The sequence below is a fragment of the Phocoena sinus genome, chromosome 11, assembly GCF_008692025.1.
Source record: "Phocoena sinus isolate mPhoSin1 chromosome 11, mPhoSin1.pri, whole genome shotgun sequence".
Taxonomy (NCBI): Eukaryota; Metazoa; Chordata; class Mammalia; order Artiodactyla; family Phocoenidae; genus Phocoena; species Phocoena sinus.
In genome coordinates, this window is record NC_045773.1 from 1,970,468 (window position 1) to 1,994,075 (window position 23,608).

Genomic DNA, 23,608 nt, shown 5'->3' on the forward strand with positions numbered 1-23,608 from the left:
AAATCATTAATGGATGTTGGATTTTTTTCAAATGCCTTTTCTGTATCTATGGATATGATCATGTGATTTTTCTTCATCCTGTTGTTGTGATGGATTACATTAGTTGATTATTGGATGTTGAAACAGCCTTGCATACCTGGGATAAATTCCACTTGTTCGTGGTGTATAATTCTTTTTATACAGTGTTGGATTCAATTTGCTAATATCTTGTTGACGATTTTTCCGTCAGTGTTCATGAGACATACCGTCTTCAGTTTTCTTTTTTTTTTGGCTGCACCGTGTGGCTTGCGGGATCTTAGTTCCCCGACCAAGGATTGAACTTGCACCACAGCAGTGAAAGCGCTGAGTCCTAACCACTGGACCTCCAGGGAATTCCCCAGTTTTCTTTTCTTAGAATGTCTTTGTACAGTTTTGGCATTAGGGTAATGCCGGCCTCATAGAGTGAGTTTGGAAGTATTTCCTCTGCTTCTGTCTTCTGCGAGAGATTGTAAAGCATTGGGAAAATTTCTTCCTTAAATGTTTGGTAGAATTTACCGGTGAACCCACCTGGGCCTGTACTTTCTCTTTTGGAAGGTTATTAGGTATTAATTCAATTATTGAACAGATATAAGTCTATTCAGATTTCTTCTTGTGTGAGTTTTGACAGATAGTGTCTTTCACAGAATTGGTTCATTCATTTAGGTTCAGACTTGTGGGCTTAGAGTTCATAGTTTTCCTTTATTATCCTTTCAATGTCAATGGAATCTATAGTAAGATCGCCTCTTTTATTCCTGATATTAGTAATTTGTGTCTTCTCTCTTTTTCTTTCCTTTTTTCTTTTTGGCTGCGTTGGGTCTTCGTTCCTGTACACGGGCTTTTCTCTAGCTGTGGCGAGCGGGAGCTAGTCTTCCTTGTGATGCACGGGCTTCTCATTGCAGGTGGCTTCTCTTCAGGCTTTAGGCACGCAGGCTTCAGTAGTCGTGGCACACGGGCTCAGTAGTTGTGGCTCGCGGGCTCTAGAGCGCAGGCTCAGTAGTTGTGGCGCACAGGCTTAGTTGCTCCACGGCATGTGGGATCTTCCCGGACCAGAGATCGAACCCATGTCCCCTGCATCGGCAGGCGGATTCTTAACCACTGCGCCACCAGGGAAGTCCCTTCTCTCTTTTTCTTAATTAACCTGCCTAGAGGCTAGTTGATTTTATTGATCTTTTCAAAGAATCAGCTTTTGGTGTCATTGATTTTTTTCCTCTATTTTTAATTTTATTGATTTCTGCTCTAATTTTTATTTTATTGAAGTATAGTTGATTTAAAATATTGTGTTAGTTTTGGGTATACAGCATAGTGTTTAAGTATTTTTTCAGATTATATTTCATTATAGGTTATTATAAGATATTATCGTATAATTATAAGGTATTATCTTATCTTATAATTATAAGATAATGGGTGTATTCCCTGAGCTATATAGTATATCCTTGTTGCTTATTTGTTTTATATATATGTAGTTCGTATCTGATAATTCCATAATTATCCATAATTCCATAATTTCTTACCCCCTTCCCTCTCCCCTTTGGTAACTACAAGTTTGTTTTTTATATCTGTGAGTCTGTTTTTGCATATACATTCATTTGTATTATTTTTTAGATTCCAAATATGAGTGGTATCACATAGTATGTCTTTCTGTCTTATTTCACTGAACATAATATTCCCTAGGTACATCCACGTTGCTGAAGATGGCAGTATTTCATTTCTTTTTTTTATGGTGGAGTAGTATTCCAGTGTGTGTGTGTGTGTGTGTGTGTGTGTGTGTGTGTGTGTTAATCCAGTTGGCTGTTCATGGGCACTTAAGTTGCTTCCATGTCTTGGCTGTTGTACATAGTGCTGCAGTGAATGTTGGGGTGCATGTGTCTTTTCAAATTATTGTTTTCATTGTCTTCAGATATATGCCCAGGAGTGCAACTGCTGGATCATCTGGTAGTTCTAGTTTTAGTTTTTTGAGGAAACTCCATACTGTTTTCTATAGTGGCTGCACCAATTTACATTCCCACCGACAGTGTACAAAGGTTCCCTTTCTCCGCATCCTTGCCAACATTTGTTTTTTGTGGTCTGACAGTAGCCATTCTAACAGGTGTGAGGTGATATCTCACTGTGGTTTGGATTTGCATTTCTCTGATTAGCTGTGTTGAGCATCTTGTCACATGTCTGTTGGCCATCTGTATGTCTTTGGGAAAATGTCTATTCAGGTCTTCTGCCTATTTTAAAAATTGGGTTTTTTAAAAAAATTTTGAATTGTTTGAGCTGTTTACATAATTTTGGATATTAACACCTTAATGGTTATATCACTTGCAAATATTTTCTTCCATTCAGTAGGTTATCTTTCCATTTTGTTGATGGTTTTCTTTTCTGTGCAAAAGCTTTTAAGTTGACCTTTTAAACAAAGGTTCCATTTGTTTATTTTTGTTTTGTTTTTTCCTTTGCCTTAGGAGACAGATCCAAAGTATTCCTATGATTTGTGTCAGAGTGTCTGCCTGTCTTTTCCTCTAGGAGTTTTATCCCTCTAGGAGTTTTCCCCCAGGAGTTCCAGCCTTGTATTTAAGCCTTTAATCCATTTTGAGTTTATTTTTGTATATGGTGTGAGAAAATATTCTAATTTCATTGTTTTACGTGTAGCTGTCCAGTTTTCCCAGCCCACTTATTGAAGAGATTCTTTCCCCCGTTGTAAATTCTTGCCTCCATTGTTGTAGATTAATTGGCCATAGGTGTGTGGGTTTATTTCTGGGCTCTCTATTCTGTTCCATTGATCTATGTGTCTGTTTTTGTACCAATATCATACTGCCTTGATTACTGTACTTTTGTGGTATAATCTGAATCACAGAGCATGGTACCTCCTCCTCTGTTCTTTCTCAAGATTGTTTCGGCTCTTCAGGGTCTTTTGCATTTCCATACAAATGAAAAAATTTTTCTAGTTTTGTGTGGTAATTTTCTAGTTTTGTGTAAAATGCCATTGGTAATTTTCTAGTTTTGTGAAAAATGCCATTGGTAATTTGATAGAGATTGCATTGAATCTGTAGATTGCCTTGAGTAGTATAGTCATTTTAACAATATTCTTCCAACCATGAACACGGTAAACCTTTTCCATCTGTTTGTGTTGTCTTTGATTTCTTTCATCAGTGTCTTACAGTTTTTTGAGTACAGGCCTTTTGCCTCCTTAGTTAGATTTACTCCTAGGTGTTTTCTTCTTCTTCTTCTTCTTCTTCTTTTGCTGTGCTGTGTGGCTTGTGGGATCTCAGTTCCCCAACCAGGGATTGAACCCAGGCCACAGCAGTGAAAGCCCAGAATCCTAACCACTAGGCCACCAGCGAACTCCCTATTTTATTCTTTTTGATGTGATTGTAAATGGAATTGTTTCCTTAATTTCTCTTTCTGATAGGTCATTGTTAGTGTATAGAAATGTCATAGATTTCTGTATATTAACTTTGTATCTACGAATTTACCAAATTCATTGAGCCCTAGTAGTTTTTTTGGTGGCATCTTTAGGATTTTCTGTGTATAGCATCATGTCGTCTGCAAACTGTGACAATTTTACCCTTCCTTTCCAGTTTGGATTCCTTTTATTTCTTTTTCTTGTCTGATTGCTGTGGCTAGGTCTTCCAATACTATGTTAAATAAAAGTGGTAGAGTGGATATCCCTGATCTTAGAGGAAATGCTTTCACCTTTTCACCATTGAGTATATTAGCTGTGGGCTTCTCATATATGGCCTTTATTATGTTGAGGTATATTCCCTCTATACCTACTTTCTGGAGAGTTTTTTTTTAATCATAAAAGGTTGTTGAATTTTGTCAAAAGCTTTTTCTGCATCTATTGAGATGATCATATGATTTTTTAAAAAATTAATTAATTAATTTTGGCTGCACTGGGTCTTCGTTGCTGCGCACGGGCTTTCTCTAGTTGTGGTGAGCAGGGGCAACTCTTCATTGCAGTGTGCAGGTTTCTCTTGTTGTGAAGCATGGGCTCTAGGCGCACAGGCTTCAGTAGTTGTGGCACATGGGCTCAGTAGTTGTGGCTTTCAGGCTCCAGAGCACAGGCTCAGCAGTTGTGGCGCACAGGCCCAGTTGCTCTGCAGCATGTGGATCTTCCCGGACCAGGGCTCGAACCCATGTCCCCTGTATTGGCAGGTGGATTCTTAACCACTGCACCACCAGGAAAGTCCGATCATACGATTTTTTTATTCTGCAATTTGTTAATGTGGTGTATCACGTTGATATTTTTGTGTGTGGATATTGAAATATCCTTATTACATCCGTGGGATAAATCCCACCTGATCATGGTGTATGATCCTTTTAATGTATTGTTGGATTTGGTTTGCTAATATTTTGTTGAGGATTTTTTCATCTATGTTCATCAGTGATACTGGCCTATAATTGTCTTTTCTGTGTGTGTGTGTGTGTGTGTGTGTGTGTGTGTGTGTGTGTGTGTGTGTTATCTTTGTCTGGTTTTGGTATTGGTGATGCTGGCCTCATACAGTGAATTTGGAAGCATTCCTTCCTCAGCAATTTTTGGGAATAGTTTGAGGATAGGTGTTTAACTCTTCTCTATATGTTTGGTAGAATTCACCTGTGAAGCCATCTGGCCCTGGACTTTTGTTGGGAGTTTTTTTTCTTTTAATCACTGATTCAGTTTCAGATTTCAGCACTGGTAATTAGTCTGTTCATTTTCTCTATTTCTTCCTGGTTCAGCCTTGGGAGGTTGTACATTTCTAGGAATTTGTCCATTTTTTTCTAGGTTGTCCATTTTATTGGGGTTTTTTTTTTTCCTAAGATAGGCTTTTATCGCTATAAACTTCCCTCTCTGAATTGCTTTTGCTGTGTTCCATAGATTTTTTTTTTAACATCTTTATTGGAGTGTAATTGTGTTCCATAGATTTTGTGGGGGGGGTCGTTGTGTTTTCATTTGTCTCCAAGTATTTTTTATTTCCTCTTTGACTTTTTTTTTCAGTGATTCATTGGTTGTTTAGTAGCATATTGTTTAGCCTCCACATGTTCGTGTTCTTTTGCAGTTTTTCCCCTTGTAGTTGATTTCTTAGCTTTTGTGGTCAGAAAAGATGCGTGATACAACTTCAGGTTTTTTAAATTTGATGAGGTTTGTTTTGTGGCCTAGCAAGTAATCTATCAGGGAGAATGTTCTATGTGTACTTGATAAGAAGTATATTCTGCTGTTTTTGTATGGAATGATCTACACATTCTCTTAAGTCCATCTGTTCTAATGTGTCATTTAAGGCTAGTGTTTCCTTATTGATTTTTTTCTGTCTGGATGATCTGTCCATTGATGTAAGTGGGGTGTTAAAACTCCCTACTATTATTCTGTTACTGTCAATTTCTCCGTTTATGTCTGTTAATATTTGCTTTATGTATTTAGGCACTCCTGTGTTGGGTGCATATTTACAGTTGTTATATCTTCTTGGATTGATCCCCTGATCATTATGTAATGTCCTTTTCTGTTTCTTGTTGCAGTCTTTGTTTTAAAATCTATTTTGTCTTATGTAAGTATTGCTATCCCAACTTTCTTTTGATTTCCATTTGCATGGAATGCCTTTTTTCATCCCCTCACTTTCAGTCTGTGTGTCTCTTTAGATCTGAAGTGAGTCCTGTGTAGGCAGCATATATACGTTTTTATATCCATTCAGCCACTCTGTGTTTTGATTGGAGCATTTAGTTCATTTACGTTTGAAGTGATTTTTGATAGGCATGTAATTATCGACACTTTGTATAATTGTTTTGGGGTTTTTGTTCCCTCATTCTTCTCTTCCCTTATGATATGATGCCTATCTTTAGTGTTGTATTTAGATTCCTTACTTTTTTTGTGCGTGTATCTATTATAGATTTTTTTTTTGTGTGTGTGTGTGTGGTACGCGGGCCTCCCGCTGTTGTGGCCTCTCCCGTTGCGGAGCACAGGCTCCGGACGCGCAGGCTCAGTGGCCATGGCTCACGGGCCCAGCCGCTCTGTGGCATGTGGGATCTTCCCGGACCGGGGCACGAACCCGTGTCCCCTGCATCGGCAGGCGGACTCTCAACCACTGCGCCACCAGGGAAGCCCTCTATTATAGATTTTTAGTTTGAGGTTACCATGAGGTTTATATTATAGCAATCTGTATACGTGTGATTATTTTAGGTTGCTGACCTTTTAATTTCAAACAAATTTTAACATCCCTGCATTTGTACTCCCCTCCCCTCATAATTACTGTGATTTTTTTTTTTTTTTTTTTTTTTTGGCCTTGCTGCATGGCATGCGGGATCTTAGTCCCCTGACCAGGGATGGAGCTTGCGCCCCCTGTCTTGGAAGCGCGGGGTCTTAACCGCTGGACCACCAGAGAACTCCCACTGTGATATTTTTGACATCACATTTTACGTGTTTTTGTGTATCCCTTAACTGCTTACTGTGGATATAGATTTTACTACCTTTGTCTTTTAACCTTCCTACTAGCTTTGTATGTGGTCGATTTACTACCTTTAGTGTATATTTGCTTTACCAATGAGTTTTTTCCTTTCATAATTTTCATGTTGATCGTTGCGGCCTCTTCTTTTTTGCTTAGCTAAGTCTCTTGAACATCTCTTGTAAAGCTGGTTGTGTGGTGCTGTAAAACTTTTGATCTCTCCCTCAAATGAGAGTCTTGCCAGGTAAAGTATTCTTGAGTGTAGGTTTTTCCCTTTCATCACTTAAAATATATTGTGCTACTCCCTTCTGGCCTGCAGAGTTTCTGCTGAAAAGTCAGCTGATAGCCTTATGGGAGTTCCCTTGTGTGTAACTTGTTGCTTTTCCTTGCTGTTTTTAATGTTCTCTCTTTATCTTTAATTTTTGCCATTTTAATTAGAATGTGTCTTGGTGTGGTCCTTTTTGGGGTTGCTCTTGTTGGGATTCTCTGTGATTCCTGGACCTGAATGTCTGTTTCCTTTTCCAGGTTAGGGAAGTTTTCAGCTACAGTGTCTTCAAATAAATTCTCTGTCCCTTTTGCTTTCTCTTTTCCTTCTAGGACCCCTATAATGCTAATGTGAGTACCCTTGATGTTATCCCAGAGGTCTCTTAAACTGTTTTCATTTCTGTTCTTTTTTCTCTTCAGCTTCAGTGATTTCCACTACTCTCTTCCAATTCGCTCATCTGTTCCTCTGTATCATATAATCCACTGTTGATTCCTTCCACTGTATATTTTTCATTTCATTTATTGTATTCTTCATCTCTGTTTGGTGGTTCTTTATATTTTCTAACTCTTTGTTAAAAACTTCTAACTTCTCACTCTGTTCATCTATTCTTCTCCTGAGTTCTTTGATTATCTTTATGATCATTACCTTGAATTCTTTCTTGGGGAGATTGCCTATCTCCGCTTCACTTAACTCTTCTGGGGTTTTATGTTATTCCTTCATTTGGAACACATTCCTCTGTCACCTCATTTTGCCTAATTTGCTATTTTTATTTCTATGTATCCGGTAGGTTGGTTACATTACCCAACTTTGGAGAAGCAGCCTTTTGTAGGAGATGTCCTACGTGTCCCAGCAGTGCACTCTCTTCCAGCCAGGCTATATGCCATAGGGTGCCCCCTATGTGGACTGCATAGGTCCTTCTGTTGTGGCAGGCTGACTACTGTGGGTGGTCTGGTGGGCGTGGCTGACCCTGGTCCAGTTGGTTGCCTTTTTTCTTTTAATAATATTAGCATTAGCTGGATAAGTGGTTTCCCAGCTATAGATGATATTTCCCAGCATCCCTTGCAGCTAGGTATGGCCAATGGGATGAGAGTAGCGGAGATGTGAGCCAGAGTGCCTGACCCTTCCCTTCCTCTCCCCTCCTTCCTGTGGAGGGCAGATGCAGTGCTGGTGAATTGGCTTCCACCATGCAAAGGAGGATGACACCCTAGGGTAAGGCAGAGCAACAAAGTGGAAGGAACCTTGATCCCTGGGTGACTACATGGAGCAGAGCTGCTCTGTCAACCAGGACCACTGGACTGTTACAGGAGAGAGAGTTCTATCCTGTTTGACCCAGAGCATATCAGGATCTCTCTTATCAGGGTGGTTTAGCCTGTACCATAACTAATCCAGACCCCAAGCCTGGAGTTTCCTAGCCAGAGACAGCTGGAAGTGGTAGGAATTGCGTGAGATATGAGATTAGAAAACAGGCCTCAGTCCAGTGTTGGATGCTAATTTGCTGTGTGACGCTGGATAGCTCCTCCAGCCTCTCTAGGCACCTCTACATCCTAGTCCACATTATAAACTTGCCTCCAATGAGATGAGGTTCATACAAGACACGAGGCTGGGCATTGTCCTCCAGCCCTCCCTGTGGCTCCTGCCCAGGAGTGCCTGCTGGTCCCGGGCTCCCCTGATCTCCTTCCCCCAGGGTTCCCCTTCTGTATCCCGATGACTCTGCTCCAGCCCCCTGGCAACCCTTTGCTCCCAGAGTCCTGCAGCCTCCTGTCTCCTCCCCTCAGCACCACCCTCTGGGAGGCGGGTCAGAACCCTCCAAGGCCCCCATTGCCTGGGGGATGGAGTCCTAAACCCTCGTCTGTCATCAAGGGCCCCCTGACCTGCCCCGTCCCTGCCAGGCACCTGCCCTCGTCCCGCCGTCTCTGTAGTGCTTCATCCTCCTTGGCTCGAACTGATCCCTCTCAGCTGAGCTCTCAGAACTCTCTCTTCTTTTTTTCTTTTTTTTAATGAAAATATTTTCAGGGCTTCCCTGGTGGCACAGTGGTTGAGAGTCCGCCTGCCGATGCAGGGGACACAGGTTCGTGCCCTGGTCAGGGAAGATCCCACGTGCCGCGGAGCGGCTGGGCCCGTGACCCACAGCCACTGAGCCTGCGCGTCCGGAGCCTGTGTTCCGCAACGGGAGAGGCCACAACAATGAGAGGCCCGCGTACCGCAAAAAAAAAAAAAAAAAAAAAAAAAAAAAAAATATATATATATATATATATATATATATATATATATATAATCAAACCATTACCTTTGATAATTGACTTTATTTGTGGAGTTTTTTGTATACACAAAAATTCTAATTTTCGTATATTCACATATGCCTTCACATTCTTACATAGCTTTGGGGTTTGCAGTTTTAATTACAAACCCCCTCTTCTACCTCAGGGTAGCCCGGATTTCACCCACGTTGCACGACTTGCCATCGTATCTTTCTCCCCTACGAGAGTTTAAGGTAGATGAGACCAGGCAGCTTGTCCTCCTCCTTCCTGTGACCCCATGAGGCCTGGTACCTACTGTGTGCTCAGGAAAGAGGGGCTCTGGGTTCTGTACTAATGGGGGCCCTTTCTGGCACCACACTTTTGCTCTCGCTGGTACCTCACATGAAATGCCCTTCCCTCCTCTCTGCCTATCTAAATCCTATCCCTCTTCTAGAGCTAGTTCAAGGCCAGCTCCACCAGGAAGCCTGCAGTGATCACGCTGCCCGCCTTGGAGTTCCCCCAGCCCTGCCTGGCCTTCCACAATTCCTGAGGCATGAGTAGTTTCCCCGGTGGACCGGGGGACACAGAGTCCCTGCGGCAGGCATGCTGTGGGGAGGAAGGGGAGGAGACCCTGGGAGCCCAGGGAAGGGATTCTGGACTGGACCGGGCAGAAGAGTGTACAGCTCCACTCCAAGGGCAGGGGAGACTGCAGCAGGTACAGGCTGATCCAGCAACCGTAGGGCAGTGTGGACCCTGGCAGCAGGAATGCAGGGGCTGCAAGGGAATCTGGGAGGAACCCAAGGAAGGGATGGCTGCCGGGCTCTGAACTGGGGCACCTCCAGGGTTCCGAGGATGTGGCCAGGCTGTTCCTCGAGGCTGGTCTGATGGTGGCCAGGCTGCCCAGGGGGCCCACAGACTGGGCCAGCAACCTCAGCAGGAGATGAGGAGGGAGTTGCTGAGTGCTGGAGCTGCAGAGGCTGGTGCCAAGGGCTCTCTACGCAGGAGCTCACAGCCAGCCAGAGCTCGGTGCAGGGCATCCAGCATGGCTGAGGGGCCAGACGTCCCCTCTGAAAAGGAAGAGTGGGCAGCAGGGCGGGTCAGTCTGCTCATTCTGGCCCACAGAGCTGCTCCCCCGCCTCCCTGGGCCCTCCCCAGCCCTGTTCAGCTGTCCCCCCCTCTTGCTTCTCTCCCACTGAGGACCCTGGGGAAGGGACCTTCTAATGCACAGTTTCTGACCTCCTTCTTGTTGCCAGGGACCATTCAGGGCACTGGACATACCTGAGCCCTGCCCAGCGGTGCCCAGTGAGGCCAGCGAGCAAATGCTCATCAGCCGTCCGTCTCCCCGCCAGCCTGTGAGGCCCTGTCAGGCAGGAGCCGGCCTTGCTCCTCCTGATTTCATTGGGCACAAGCTGGCACTGATGAAATTCTGCTGCCCTGAACTTTGTCTAAACAACGGGGCCACGTGGCCTAGTACTTAAGGGAGAGATCTGAGGTTTTGGCCCGGCTGGCCCTTGGCCTCTCTGTGCCTCCATCTTCCCATCTGTGGAATGGGTATGATAACAGCCCTTCCTCCGCAGTAAGCCCAGGACTGTGGGTGAGTCTAAACTGCCCACAGGGAACTGCCTGGGGTCTGGCCCACTGGCTTCTGTTTGGCCTTTTCCCTGGGGTGTGTGCTCCCTGCTCTTGTCAAATAGCACCTTCAGCTTCCCGAAGCCTGTTCCTGAATGTACCCTTTGCAGGTGGGCAGGGCAGGAATGAGGTGGCATTTTGCAGCCCAGACACTTAGGACAGAGGTGCTAGGACAGGATGCCCTCCAGCTGCAGCCAGGCTCTGGAAGATGGGGTCGGGGGCTCACCTACCATGTGCAGGGTCCCTGCAAGCATCCAGTGTGCTCAGCAAAATCTTCCCCAGGGCTCTTTTCGATATGTTCTTAAAAAGAAATGGAGGGCGGGTGGCACTTGGTGGCCCTTTAGAGCTTCTGCGTGGCTCCCTGTGTCAGATAGTGTCCCCCTGCCCATGGTCCCTCCCTGGCCCCCACCCCTAGGGTGGCCACACTGCCCAGACTCTAGGTGGGTGATGGAGCAGCATGCAGGACCCATTTCTTCAGAGATCACGTGCTTACAGATAACTGTCCTTGTGCCCAAGTAAGCACTTGGGAAACGACTGTGAACAGAGAGCCTCTTGGTGCGTCAGCTCCTTTAATCCTTGAAAGAGCTTATTTTATTCTCATTTTAAGCAGTGAAAAAAGCAATTCTGGGGACTTCCCCTGGTGGCGAAGTGGCTAAGAATCCACCTGCCAATGCAGGGGACACGGGTTCGAGCTCTGGTCCGCGAAGATCCCACATGCCGCGGAGCAACTAAGCCCGTGTGCCGCAACTACTGAGCCTGCGCTTAGAGCCCGCAAGCCACAGCTACTGAGCCTGCGTGCCTAGAGCCCATGCTCCACAACTAAAGAAGCCACCGCAATGAGAAGCCCGTGCACCACAACAAAGAGTAGCCCCTGCTCACCGCAACTAGAGAAAGCCCGCGCACGGCAACGAAGACCCAACACAGCCAAAAATAAATTAATTAATTTTTTAAAAATTAAAAAAAAAAAGCAATGCTGAGAAAGTGAGAAATCTGCCCAAAGCCACCCAGCTGGGAGATGGAAGAACCAGCATTTGCCCGCAGGCTCCGTGGCCCAGAGCTGTGCTGGGAACCACTACCCTCACAGCCCACAGGTGCGGGGCTGCCACTTGCCACTCTCCCGGGCTGTGCCACATCAGGCTGGGCCTCGGTAGCCCTACATCCTGGGCAGCCTGAAGCGCAGGAAGAGCCCACTTCAAACCCTGAAGACCTGTGTTCATATCCTACTTCCAGCTCATGGTGGCTGTGCAATCCTGGCTAAGTTAGTGTCTCTTAAGAAAAATTTTTAAATGGTGTGCTGATGCTATTAAGAAATATTGATCTCTGTCTTATGATTTTTTTTTTAAATTGGGCACCTTGCCAAAGAATAACAATAATTTGCCTTTAGATTCTCTTCGGTGTTCTATGTGGATAAATGTGGTACATAATTACTAATCACTTTATTTCTTCCTTTCTAGTCCTTACATCCTTTCTTTTTCTATTTATCTATCTATCTATCTATCTATCTATCTATTTATTTATTTATTTATGGCTGCGTCGGGTCTTCGTTGCTTTGTGTGGGCTTTCTCTAGTTGTGGTGAGCGGGCTCTAGGTGCGTGGGCGTCAGTAATTGCAGCATGTGGGCTTAGTAGTTGTGGCTTGCAGGCTCAGTAGTTGTGGCGCACGGGCTTAGTTGCTCTGAGGTGTGTGGGATCTTCCCAGATCAGGCCTCGAACCCGTGACCCCTGCATTGGCAGGCGGATTCTTAACCCCTGCGCCCCCAGGGAAGCCCACATCCTTTCTTTCTCTCGTGCTACTGCATTGGCTAGAACCTCTACGTGGCACAAGCAGTGATGACAGGCATGCTTGTCTTGATTCTGATTTTTAGAAGGATTCCGTCTAACATTTCACTAATAAGTGTGAGGTTTGTGAGACGTAGTTGGCTGAGACTCCTAATCTGATTAAGGACGATCCCTCCTGTTCTTAACTTGCCAAGAGATTTTATCATAAGAGGAGCTGTTACTGACCATCTATTGAGATGAACACGTGGTTTTTCTCCTTTTAATCTGCAGTGTGGTATACTGTGTTAATAGATGTTTGATCTTGAATCATCTTTGAATTCCTGGGATAAATCCAATTTAGTCATATTGCATTTCTTTGAACACTGCCAGATTTGGTTTACTAATACGCTATTTAATATTTTTGCATCCATATTTAAATATGACATTAGCTTATCATTTTCCTTTCTTGTTATATTTATTGTCCTCTGGTTTTGAGATCAAAGTTATATTAGCTTCATAAAATGAATTAGAGAGCCTCCCCTTTTTTTTGGATTAGCTTCCCTGAGCTCTTTCTACATCTGGAAGTAGAGATGACACCTGCCTACGTAGGGAAAGCTCAGAGCCAGTCCCCGACACAGGCCGGGCTCCCCAGCCCCGCACCCCAAGCTCCTCCCCTGCCCTGGCTGTGCCAGCTCCCGCGAGCCTACCAGGTCCCGGAGCCTCTGCAGGAGCCGCAGCACGTCCTCCAGCTTCTCCTCCAGCAGGGACAGCCGCACCCTCTCTGTCTCCACCATCTGCAGCTCCAGCCTCAGGTGCTCGCTCTCGTCCACCTTCTGCCGCAGCTCTGCCTGTGGGGACCAACCGGCTCAGTGCCCGCCCTGCTGCCCTCTGCCCCGTACTCACAGCACCGTCCCCAGGCGGGGCCCGTGGCCTGCCTTGACCCTTTCACAGAGGTCATCTCATGTGGCCCCCCAAGCCTCAGGTGGCCAGGCACATAGAAGCCCCACTGTCTCCCCAGGGATGGCACTGAGGCACAGAGAAGCTGAATGCCGGGCCTGAGGCCACACAGTGAGTTAGGCTGATGTAAGAATACACATCCTTCCCTTTCTGGTGGAAGGACTCCATCCTCCCTTCTCTTCTCTATCCATCTGCTTTTACTTTTTAAAATTTTTTGGCTGCAAGCAACAAACCGATCTGGCTAGTTTGAACAGAAAGGGAATTCACTGGCAGGCTCATGCCTTGTTCCCAGAAGGGACTGGAAGCTGGAGAACCTCAGGATGAGGCAGCAGAAACATCTCGAGCCTCTTGTCCGGGTGCTGCAGCTGGGAACACTCTCCAGCCATTCCCCCTGCCCCGCCCTCACTCAGGACAGAGAGCCCCAGGAGAGGGGCCCGACTGGCCCAGCCACAGTCACTGGCCCACCCCTGGCCAGGGCGCACTGACGCTGTCGATGCCATCAAAATACCAGAGGGTGGATGCTGGGAGTTCGCAAGATGTTGCATGGCCACCTGCCTTCCAAAGCAGGGATGGCAGGAGGGAGACAGCCCCCTCTCTCAGCACCGATGGAGGGAAAGAGAAACAGCTGAAGGCATGGTGCCATTGGACGCTCAGCTTCGGGCAAGAGAGAGGAGGCCTGGGAACATAGTCTGTGGCTCTCAGTAACTGAGCTCCCCAGCTGCCTGTTTGAGATTTAATCAGAAAGGAGTGGTCGCTATGCCCTTTGGAACTGTATCAGATCACAGATATGTTTAAAAAACAAAAGAAAACAAAACAGTATAGATTTAGAATTTCAGGTATATAAATATAAAACTCTTTTATCAAAATCAGTTTGCAAAAGTGCATTGTGCTAGAGGGCTTAGTGAAATAATAACTTTCCATAGCATTCCATGTTTGATTACTATGGAACAGGGAAGTTGCCATGGTGTAGACAGATGAGAAAAGACATGCTAAGTGGTCTCGTTGAGATGGAGACACCTCTCTTGGTGTTGCCCGGCGCCACCCTTCTCCTCCAAAACAAACTCACTAACTTTCCTTGAGGGAAGTGTCCCTCGTCCATTTCATCTGACTTTGATGGAGCTGCCAATCATGGGACTCTGCCTGCCTACCACGCGGGTTAGCCCTGGCATGGACGCATGACTGAGCCTGGACCGTTGGAGTTCTTCCCTGGGATTTAATGTAGTGGGCTATTATTGTTCCCCCGGGGTTTCTTCAGTGGGCTGATGGGAGCCTAGAGCTGCCTGTGGTCCTACCTTCCCTTCCCCCGCCACATGGAGCAGGCCCCTCTGAAGTAGGGGAAAGTGAGGTCAGCACCCAGAAAAATACAGAGCAGATAGGTGGAGGCAGTCTGAGTCCCTGGATCCATCTTAGGAAGATGAAATGCCTGAAGCTCATCTCAGCTGTTCTTTTGAAACTGTTCTCCCAGCTCCGTATTCTAATAAATTCCTGTTTTTCACTCGAGCTAATCTGAGATGTATCCTTTAACTTGCAACCAAAATAGTCTTCATTAGATCTAAATCATCTTCCGAGTCTTGGTTTGTGCATCTGGGAATGGGGCATAGCACTTGGCTGAGATCCCTCAGTTCCGCCTGTGAGAGACTCTAGCATTGGTCCAGCTCTCAGCCTGTGGGACTCAGCTGACCTCCTCCCCTGGTGTCCCCAGGGTCTTCCCACTGCAGCCCTGGGTCCCCAGCTGCTCCAGCTCCCCCAGGGCACGGGCATGGTCGGCACTGCCAAAGTGGGTGAAGTAGGTCACGAGCTTCTTGGCCGTCTGGTCATCACACCTGCAGTGAAGGAGAGTGCCAGCACTGAGGGAGCTGCTTTCCAAAGTCTGCTCCAGCCTGGGAGGGGGGGTGTTATTACCAAGTCTGTCACCCCTGAAAGCTGAGCGGGGCTATGGCGCCCCCTGCTCACCCAGCCCCGCGGCTCCTTATCTCATCAGAGCAAAAGCCAGAGGCCTCGCCCCCTCTGCCCCGTGACCTCCCGACCTCCCTCCCACCCACCTTCACTCATTCTACTCCAGCCACCGCAGGCTCCTTATGGCCCCTCCTGCATGCCTCTGGGCCTTTGCACTTGCTGTTCCCTCTGCCTGGAATGCTTTTCCCTCATTTCCTTCAGGGCTCTGCTCAAACAGCACCTGCTCAGAGGCCCTCCCCTGCCCCGCCTCTCCCTCACACCTGTCACCGCTCACTGGAACAGAGGCTCCAGGGCAGAGGGCCTGTCTTGGTTGATGCTGTTTTCCTGGTGCCCCCAAATTTGTTTGGCACAGAGTAGGTGCTTAGTATCTGTTTGCTGACTTAAAGGGTTGCTGATAACAATGACCCTGGAAAATCAACGGAACCTTACGATATCATTTAAAAAGTCAAGGCCGCCCCCCAGTGGAGTACCTGCTGGGATCGGGTACCCGTGGGGCATTTTACATCCTCAATGGAGAATCCTCACAAAACCTCTGCCAATCAGGTGTTACTGTCCCATCTGAGAGACAGGAAGACTGAGGCTCAGAAGTTGGGCGACTTGGCCGAGGCGCCCCAGGTGTCGGGAGCAGTGGGTTAGGAAAGGGACTGATGTGTTGAGGGTCCCACTAGAGCTTCGGGGCAGGTCCTGGGACTGCGGCCAAGGGAGTGAGAGTCAGTGGAAATTAAACCACCAGGAACTGTGCCTTGGCTCATCTCATTTCACCCTCACGCATGCCGGGCGCCGTCTTCTCCCCTCCCCCAACAGATGACGGGACAGAGCGTCAGAGGGCATGGAGGTGACCCAGCCTGGACGTGAATCGGGGCGGTCAGCCTCCCACGTTCAGGGTCTGTCACTGCACGGAGGGGCCGCCCTGTGCTTCCAGGACGTCCGACTGTGAGAGCCCGGCGCCCTGGTGCCCGGTCCTGGGCGTCCTCACCGGCACACGCACCCACGCCCGCAGCTGGAGAGGCCGGCCAGCAGGGCCTTGACCTCAGCCGGTGGCCCCTGCTCCTGCTGCCACTTCTCACTGTCGTCCTCCTCGTCGGAGGCGGCCTGGCCCTCGACCGAGCGGAACAGCTGCTCGTCCACTGCTGGAGAAGCACGGGCTGCAGATAAGACAGGGGGAGGGGAACCAGGCAGCTCTCCGGGGGGGTGCAGGGGGGAGGGGAGAGAGGCCCTGGTGCCATCTCCCCTGCCGGTCCCTCACCCACTCCGCCGGATAGCGGCTCTCCCACCCCCTTGGGCTGTGCCTGGCCCGGGACCCCCTCCCTGGGTTTCACACGGGGACACTGGGAGTGAGGAGCCTTCCTCTCTTCTCTGCTGAGAAGCCGGGGCACATCTGTGCCCTCAACGGGCGTGTTATTTCCCACTGAGGACATGGTGATCCCAGCCAAGGGGGCCAAGACCCTCTCTCGGGCTGGGCCGGGGCTCTGCAGGGCACGGGCACCCAGTGAACCGATCTTCACCTCTGAGGGACCGCATGCCTCCAACGCCCAGGGATGTGCAGGGAGGGGTGTCACACGTGTGACTCGATGTGATCCCCGACGTGGCCATGGCTGCTGGTGCACTGCAGCCGGAATGAGCGTCAGAAACCCCGGGCTGTGTCATGCCCGCCTGGGGTCCGGCTGCCCCGCGTCAGGCCCCGTCTCCGGGGGCACCTCCACTCCACCCTGGCTCGGGGGACGTGTGAGTCCAGCCTGGCCGGTCAGAGCGCAGACCACCCAGCCACATGACTGGTGCAGGCAGGGCCAGGGATCCAGCGTAGCCAGGGAGAGTCGGGCCAAAACTTGACTCAAACTTCCAGAGAAGGGTGACACCACTGTTCCTCCAGCCTGGGGTCTGGAGGGCGTGGGTCTGAGCTGCTGGGGGCCGCCTTGTCAGTGTGAGGGGAGCCCATGCACAGGACGGCAGGTGAGGCCGGGAGGGATGGGGTCTGCTGACACTCTTGGGCCTTTAAGCGAATTCTGTGAAGCCGCAAGTTCCCTTTAACTAGAGCCGGTTCAGGCCGAATGGCCTGACACTCCCGGACAATGTCCTGACTGGCACGGCTGGCCGTGGAATCCTCCACCTTCCCGCCCCCAGAGGATCACGTGCAGCAGCTTGGGGGTGGGCCTCGACGCCTGTATTTCTTTCTTTCTTTTTTTAAAACAAATTTATTTATTTATTTATTTTTGGCTGCATTGGGTCTTCATTGCTGCGCGTGGGCTTTCTTTAGTTGCAGCGAGCGGGGGCTACTCTTCGTCGCGGTGCACGGGCTTCTCATTGCGGTGGCTTCTCTTGTTGCGGAGCGCGGGCTCTAGGTGCGCGGGCTTCAGTAGTTGCGGCTCGTGGGCTCTACAGCGCAGGCTTGGTAGTTGTGGCGCACGGGCGTAGTTGCTCCGCGGCATGTGGGATCTTCCCGGACTAGGGCTTGAACCCGTGTCCCCTGCATTGGCAGGCGGATTCTTAACCACTGCGCCACCAGGCAAGTCCCTGGGCACCTTCATTTCATGAGGCTCCTGGGTGATCCTGGCTGGCTGGCAAGTTTGGGAACCACTGGCTCAGGTGTCCTGATTTTGGACACCCAGCTGTGTGGGCTCAGGGCCGTTCTGTTTTGTCTGAATAAAAAGTGTCCCAGACCCAAGAGAAGAGGGTTGAGGTGACCGGTCCATGACTTTTTGATTATGTGTGTTTCCAATATCGATCATTTGTTTTTCGTTGTGGGAATTTCCTGATGATGATGATGTGTGTGTGTGTGTGCGTGTGCGTGTGCGTGTGCGTGTGTGTGTGTGTGTGGTGTCATTATCGTCACAGTCATCCCGGTGCCCAAGGCAGGGGCAGTAGGGGCTCTGACGTCGGGTGGGAGGGATGGCACCCAGCAGCCCGTCCACTCCTGCCTGCAGCTGAGCTGGAAGAGCCTTACTGGCTCAGACAGCTTTTCTCTCCTTTCCTCCTGATGCTGCACAGCCACCAGACCCAGGTTCATTAAGATGATGGGCCTCTTTGCACTCTTCTTGAGGGGTGACCGTCCAGCCCTACTTACATACCTCTTAGGATGGGGAGATTACTCCACCCCAGCTCCCTGGCCCAACCCACCCCTACACGGGATTGACAAGAGACATATTCTCCCATGCTGAGCCAGAACCTGCCTCCCTGGATCCCACCCTCCCCCACTGGGTGTCTGCTCTCAGGCCCGGGTGTAGGGGGGGCTGGGGACGCCCAGCCTCAGCAGGTAGGGGATGGGGTTCTGTCTGGAGGCCAGATTGCAGCATCTTCTCAGACAGGACCCTGGGAGCAGGGCTGGGGCACAGCCTGGTCAGTCATGAGCTGGCAGCAAGCCTGGGTGTGCGGGACAAACCTTCGTGCAGGGTTCTGCTCCCCGAGCTGCTGTCGGAGCCCCAGGCTCCCTCTGGAGGGAGGTCTGGGCCTCTGGTCCCACCATCCTCAGGTTCACCACTCTTGGCTTGTGGCTCTGGGCTGGCTCGTGGTGAGGTTGGGAGGTGGCTGTCCTCCGACCTGTGGGTGTGGGAAGACACAGGTGTTGGGAGGGAGGGGGCTCAGCCAGTTTCCTGCGGGAGAGCGTGGGGTATGGGCCTGCCCTTCCCCACTCCCTGCTCTGCACAGCTAAGCTGTGATATGCCTGCAGAAGCCCCTGTGTGGTCTCTGTGGCAGACCCCAATGGCTCCCTACCCAGTGGCCAGTATGGCCGAGTCAGCCTTCCATGGTGGATATTCACCCAGCTTCCCTCGCAGCTAAGACGTAGGTTTGTAACTGAATTTTAGCCAATGGGACTAAAGGCAAAATCTTCTGAGGAGCGTCTGCATCCAGAAGGGCTGGGCAAGGGTCCTTGATTCCAACCCCAACGCTGCCAACAGGAACTGGCAGTGGGACTTGGGCTCCATTTTGCAGGTGGGTCACTGGAGCCGATGCCTCTGAGGTCCTCCCAGCTCTGATTGGGTTCTTGTGGTCGGGCCTCTGTGAGAGGGCAGGGACCCGGAAGCCATTAGCTTGTCCAGGAGCTCCTCTGGCCACGTGCCGGTCAGGGGGACCACGGCAGCTGTCCCGGAGTAACTGGGACACGGGGAGAAGGCACTACAGAGAGCCTGAGCAGGTGTGGGTGCCCAGGCTTGGTCAGGTGAACTCACCACCCAGAGGACCACCTGCTGAGCCAAACAAGTGGGGGTCTGCAACGTTGTACATGAGGCCCAGGGTGAGCCATCCGCCGCTTGGGGCCATCCAGCACCCTCTCCCCAGGGGGGACAGCTCCCCGATGGTCCCCACCCCCAGCCACAGGCTGCTCACCGGCTCAGAGGAGGGCGTAGCACACAAATCAGCATAATCCCACCCCCAGCCACCATGACTGGCTAAGGGCTGCACAGGTAGCCAATGAGATGCAAGGAGCTGTAGGCTCGGGGAATCTCCCCGAAACAGAGGCAGCCTCTCCCCAACCGAGCAGGTGTGCCATGGGGAGATGTGACAGCCACCTGTGACTCTTAGGGGGCCACCTGGAGGCGCTGGGGGCTACGGATAGAGCCTAACAATGACGGCAGTAGGAACGGATCCTTGGTAACATTAGAGTTGCTGGATCAGGCTCTGCCTGAAGCTGAGCCTAACCTTTTGTGTTTTTTTTTGTTTGTTTGTTTTGCGGTACGCGGGCCTCTCACTGTTGTGGCCTCTCCCACTGCGGGGCACAGGCTCCGGACGCGCAGGCTCAGCAGCCATGGCTCACGGGCCCAGCCGCTCCGCGGCATGTGGGATCTTCCCGGACTGGGGCACGGACCCGCGTCCCCCGCATCGGCAGGCGGACTCTCAACCACTGCGCCACCAGGGAAGCCCTAACCTTTTGTGTTTTATGAGCCGGTAACTCTGACTGATAAAGTCCTGCTTTCAGGCTCCCCCAGCGCAAGCCGAGAATGGGAAGGTGCTTGGCAGTAATCAGTGTGAGACCCCCCTGGATGGGGATTCTTGGTTCAAAGAGAAAGCGTGTGATTAGAGCTTAGGTCATATCATTTGAGGTCTACTTGGGCAGGTGACAGTCCCTCTCAATTCAAGAGGCTCAGACCACAGCCAAAAGAAGAGAAGACACAGGGGTATAGGGTCCCTGTCTCCAAGACTCAGGGGAGGAGGCAAGTATCTTTTATGTGGCCCCAGAGGGCAGTGCTTGACCAGGATGAAGGGGGAGGGGGAGCAAAGATGAGAGAGAGTCAAAAGAAGGCAGTTTCAGCTCCCTTTGAGGAAAAACTTTCTCACAAGGACTGCTGACCAAGAATGGAATGGGCTGCATTGGTAGGTGGTGAGCTTCCTGGCAGAGGAGGTATGTAAGCAGATAAGGGACTTTAATGGGTGGAATTTTGAATAGAGTCAGACTAGGCAATGTCTAAGTCTTCCCACTGTGAGGAATTAATTTTTTCTCTAAATTATTTAAGGGTTTCAACAAGCAAAATGAGATGGGGGGACAGCCCTTATTCAAAGTTTCCTAGCAGAGGTTGGGCCTCCCCTCCCTGCATCCCCTCAGCCACTGGAGTCGCGTCCAAGAGCGACTTCCTGCGTCAACACAACAGTAAATCTTTCAGCATGCTCGCTCGGTACCAGGCACTGTTCTAAGGCTTTGAACATTTCCTCACAGCAACCCCACAAGGTAGGTACCATCATCCCCCCCATTTTGCCAGAGTAACTGGCTCAAGCCGCACAGCTCGGAAATGGAGGAGCTGGGTTTACACTCAGGCCCCTGTCTCCAGGCCCGCGTCTCAGTGGCCCCACCAGGTGCAGCGGAAACTCGCAAGGCAGGCTTGGAATGGCCCAGCCCAGCTGCTGTCCTCGTTAGGTGACCACAGGTCACATGCAGCAAAGTGGGGAAGAGGAAGCCAGCGAGGACAGAGTTCGGAGAGTGGGACGGATGAGGACACACTTTGGAATTTTCCAAGTGCAACGGGGCTGCAGAGAAACAGAGTGGGGTGTTACTCTCGTCCAGCAACTGGTCTCTAACAGCCTGTATCGCTGCCCCTCTCTCTGCTGGGCCGATCTGCAGGATCGTTTGCGTGTCACACAGATGAGCTGTAATATCTCCACCTTGAAACAAATGCAACAACCCTCCCACCGTGTGGCTCCTCCACCCGCTTCTCTGCCTGCTCTGCTCACATCTTGTCACCCGGCACCGCCACACTGCCGGGCCTGCAGAGGCAGGGCTGACCCCACATCGCTCCCTCACTGGATGCCTCCTTCCCTTGGCTTCTGGGAGACGCTCAACCTCCCCTGCACCCTTTCTTGTCTGCTCTGCTACTTCCTCCTCTTCATCCTGGCCCCTAACCCCCGCGGCCCTCGGGCACCACCCGAGGACCTCTTCCCTTCTTCGTATGCACTCCCTCTGTAAGGTTTCAGCCAGTGCTGTGGCTTCAAGCACCAGTGGCTTCCAAATCTGCCTCTAGCTCTGGCTTCTCAGATCTGGTTTCCCAGTGAGCTCCCCAGCGCAGCTGCTGCCTTGGCATCTCCACCTGGATGTCCCACAGGCATCTCCTCCGCCTCCTTGTCTTACTCCGTCTGCCTCTCCTGCTCCTCCCGTCCCCATGTAAAGCGCCGTCACCCACTTGGCCACCCAAACAGTGTCCGTTGGGTTTGGCCACCTGGAGGTCATACGCAGGGCCTAGTCCGGGGGGGCCGCAGCGACGGTGCTGGGCGGAGGGCTGCAGTATAGATGCTATTCTGTGGCACCTACAGTGCCTGGGTCCGTACAGGCGGGGGTGGGCAGGAAGAGGGGCGCGGTCCCTGCCCTCAGTGGTCCTCTGGGTGGAGACACGGGACCATCAGGCAGGGAGAGCAGAGACAGCCCTCATTCTTCAGGGCCGTGCCCGCTGGACGCAGGGCTGGACCTCCCCCAGACAAGGAGGGCGCGGGTCTGCAGGGCGGGGCGGGCAGCCTGAAGGAGGCAGGACCTGGGGTTGAGCAGCATGAAAGAGGCCTGGGCGGAAGAAGAGAGGTGGCAGGTGTTTGGGGACAGACGGGGGCAGCAGGGCCAGGATAGCGGGCTTGCAGAGCAGACCAGAGAACAGGTGAGCTGGCCCTGACCTGGCACCCTGCTCTGAGCTGGGCCTTGGTGTGCTATTCCGGGCAATGTGCTATTCCGGGCAACTCTCATCCCTGGGCTCTGATGTTACTGTTTCTCAGAGGACGAAAAGCTTATGTCAAAGAGGTGTTGGAGGCAGGACGGTGATGCGGACCCGGGTCCACGCCCTGCCCAGCCCGACCTGCCCACGGCCCACTCCCTGCTTCACAGGCCCCACTGAGCTTCATACTACAGGTGGTGGAAGCATGTGTTAGGCTGACCCAGATGGAATTGCTGACTTCCTGCTTTTGACCTGCAAAAGGCCACCTGAGAGTGGTTCAGACTAAGAGGACACGTCTGTGTAATATTTCTTGATTGACCGACTGCAAACCCTCACCGCAGTAGTTTGTGAAAGGCTTCGTTGGAATAGTCCGGCCTTAGAAATCTGACAGCTCTTGGCACTGGGACTGGACCACAGGGCCCAGTGGTTTAATGAGTGTTTCTCATAAGAACGAGATCCCTGAGGTTGGCTCTGGGGAGGAGATGCAGTGGCCTGGGGGCAGGTGGAGGTCACATGTGCCCCCCACCCCCGGGTGGGCTGAGTGCTATGGCCCCCCTGACTTGCAGCTCCAGCTTCTTTAAATGCTTCAGCCCCAAAGTCACAGAGAGGACCCTGTAACCTGATAAGTATGTGTCTCTTTCCACCCACCCCCAGGCCATCAGCACTTGCTGTCATGGCCATTTTCTGGAGAACAGCTCTGACCGTGCTCCGAAGCCCTCTGTGTCTTCCCATGGCCGACCGGACAAGTCCAGATCCCCCCGTATTCCAGCCGCTCCCCAAGCTAGTTTCCGCAAGTGATGACGCTAAGATCCGGAGGAGGAAGGGATATATTTTGTTCAAGAGGGTCCCACAGGTGGCGAGAAGCCCCCCCGCCCACCTCCACTTCTGCACTCCAGTCCCTACTCTACTCTGGCTGCCAAAAGGAGCAGAGGTCAGCTCTGACCCCGTCCATCTTCCCTGCGAAATGCTTCAGTGGCTCTCTGTGGCCAAGAGAAGGAACGCCAGTGTCCTTAACACTACCTCGAGGGTCCTTCACGGTCTGACCCGGCCCAGCCCTCCAGCTCATGGCTGCTGATGCCGCCTGGGCACGGCAGAGCCAGCCCCACTGACCTTCCGGCGCGTTGCCCTCTAGGTCCTTGCACGTGATGACCACGGCCAGCACCTTACTGTGTGCCAGATGCTGCTCTGTTTTTTTCCCTTATATATACAGATTTAATTTTTTAAAATTGAAGTATAGTTAAATTACGTTATGTTAGTTTTAAGTGTACCGCAAAGTGATTCA

At 50.6% G+C, this 23,608-nt stretch overlaps 1 protein-coding gene across 1 annotated transcript in view; it reads right to left on the bottom strand.

Moving 5' to 3' along the window:
• Positions 1 to 8,960: 8,960 nt before the first annotated feature.
• The window catches only part of EFCC1 (EF-hand and coiled-coil domain containing 1), a 32,996-nt gene continuing 18,348 nt past the window's right edge, over positions 8,961 to 23,608 (bottom strand). Inside the window, exons 3-8 of the mRNA XM_032647960.1 lie at positions 18,585 to 18,742; positions 16,185 to 16,353; positions 14,934 to 15,075; positions 13,003 to 13,143; positions 10,769 to 10,838; positions 8,961 to 9,976 (exon numbers count right to left, since the gene is read on the bottom strand). Coding sequence (XP_032503851.1) covers positions 9,840 to 9,976; positions 10,769 to 10,838; positions 13,003 to 13,143; positions 14,934 to 15,075; positions 16,185 to 16,353; positions 18,585 to 18,742 — 817 coding nt within the window. The 3' untranslated portion in view covers positions 8,961 to 9,839. The remainder of the gene's footprint in view (positions 9,977 to 10,768; positions 10,839 to 13,002; positions 13,144 to 14,933; positions 15,076 to 16,184; positions 16,354 to 18,584; positions 18,743 to 23,608) is intronic.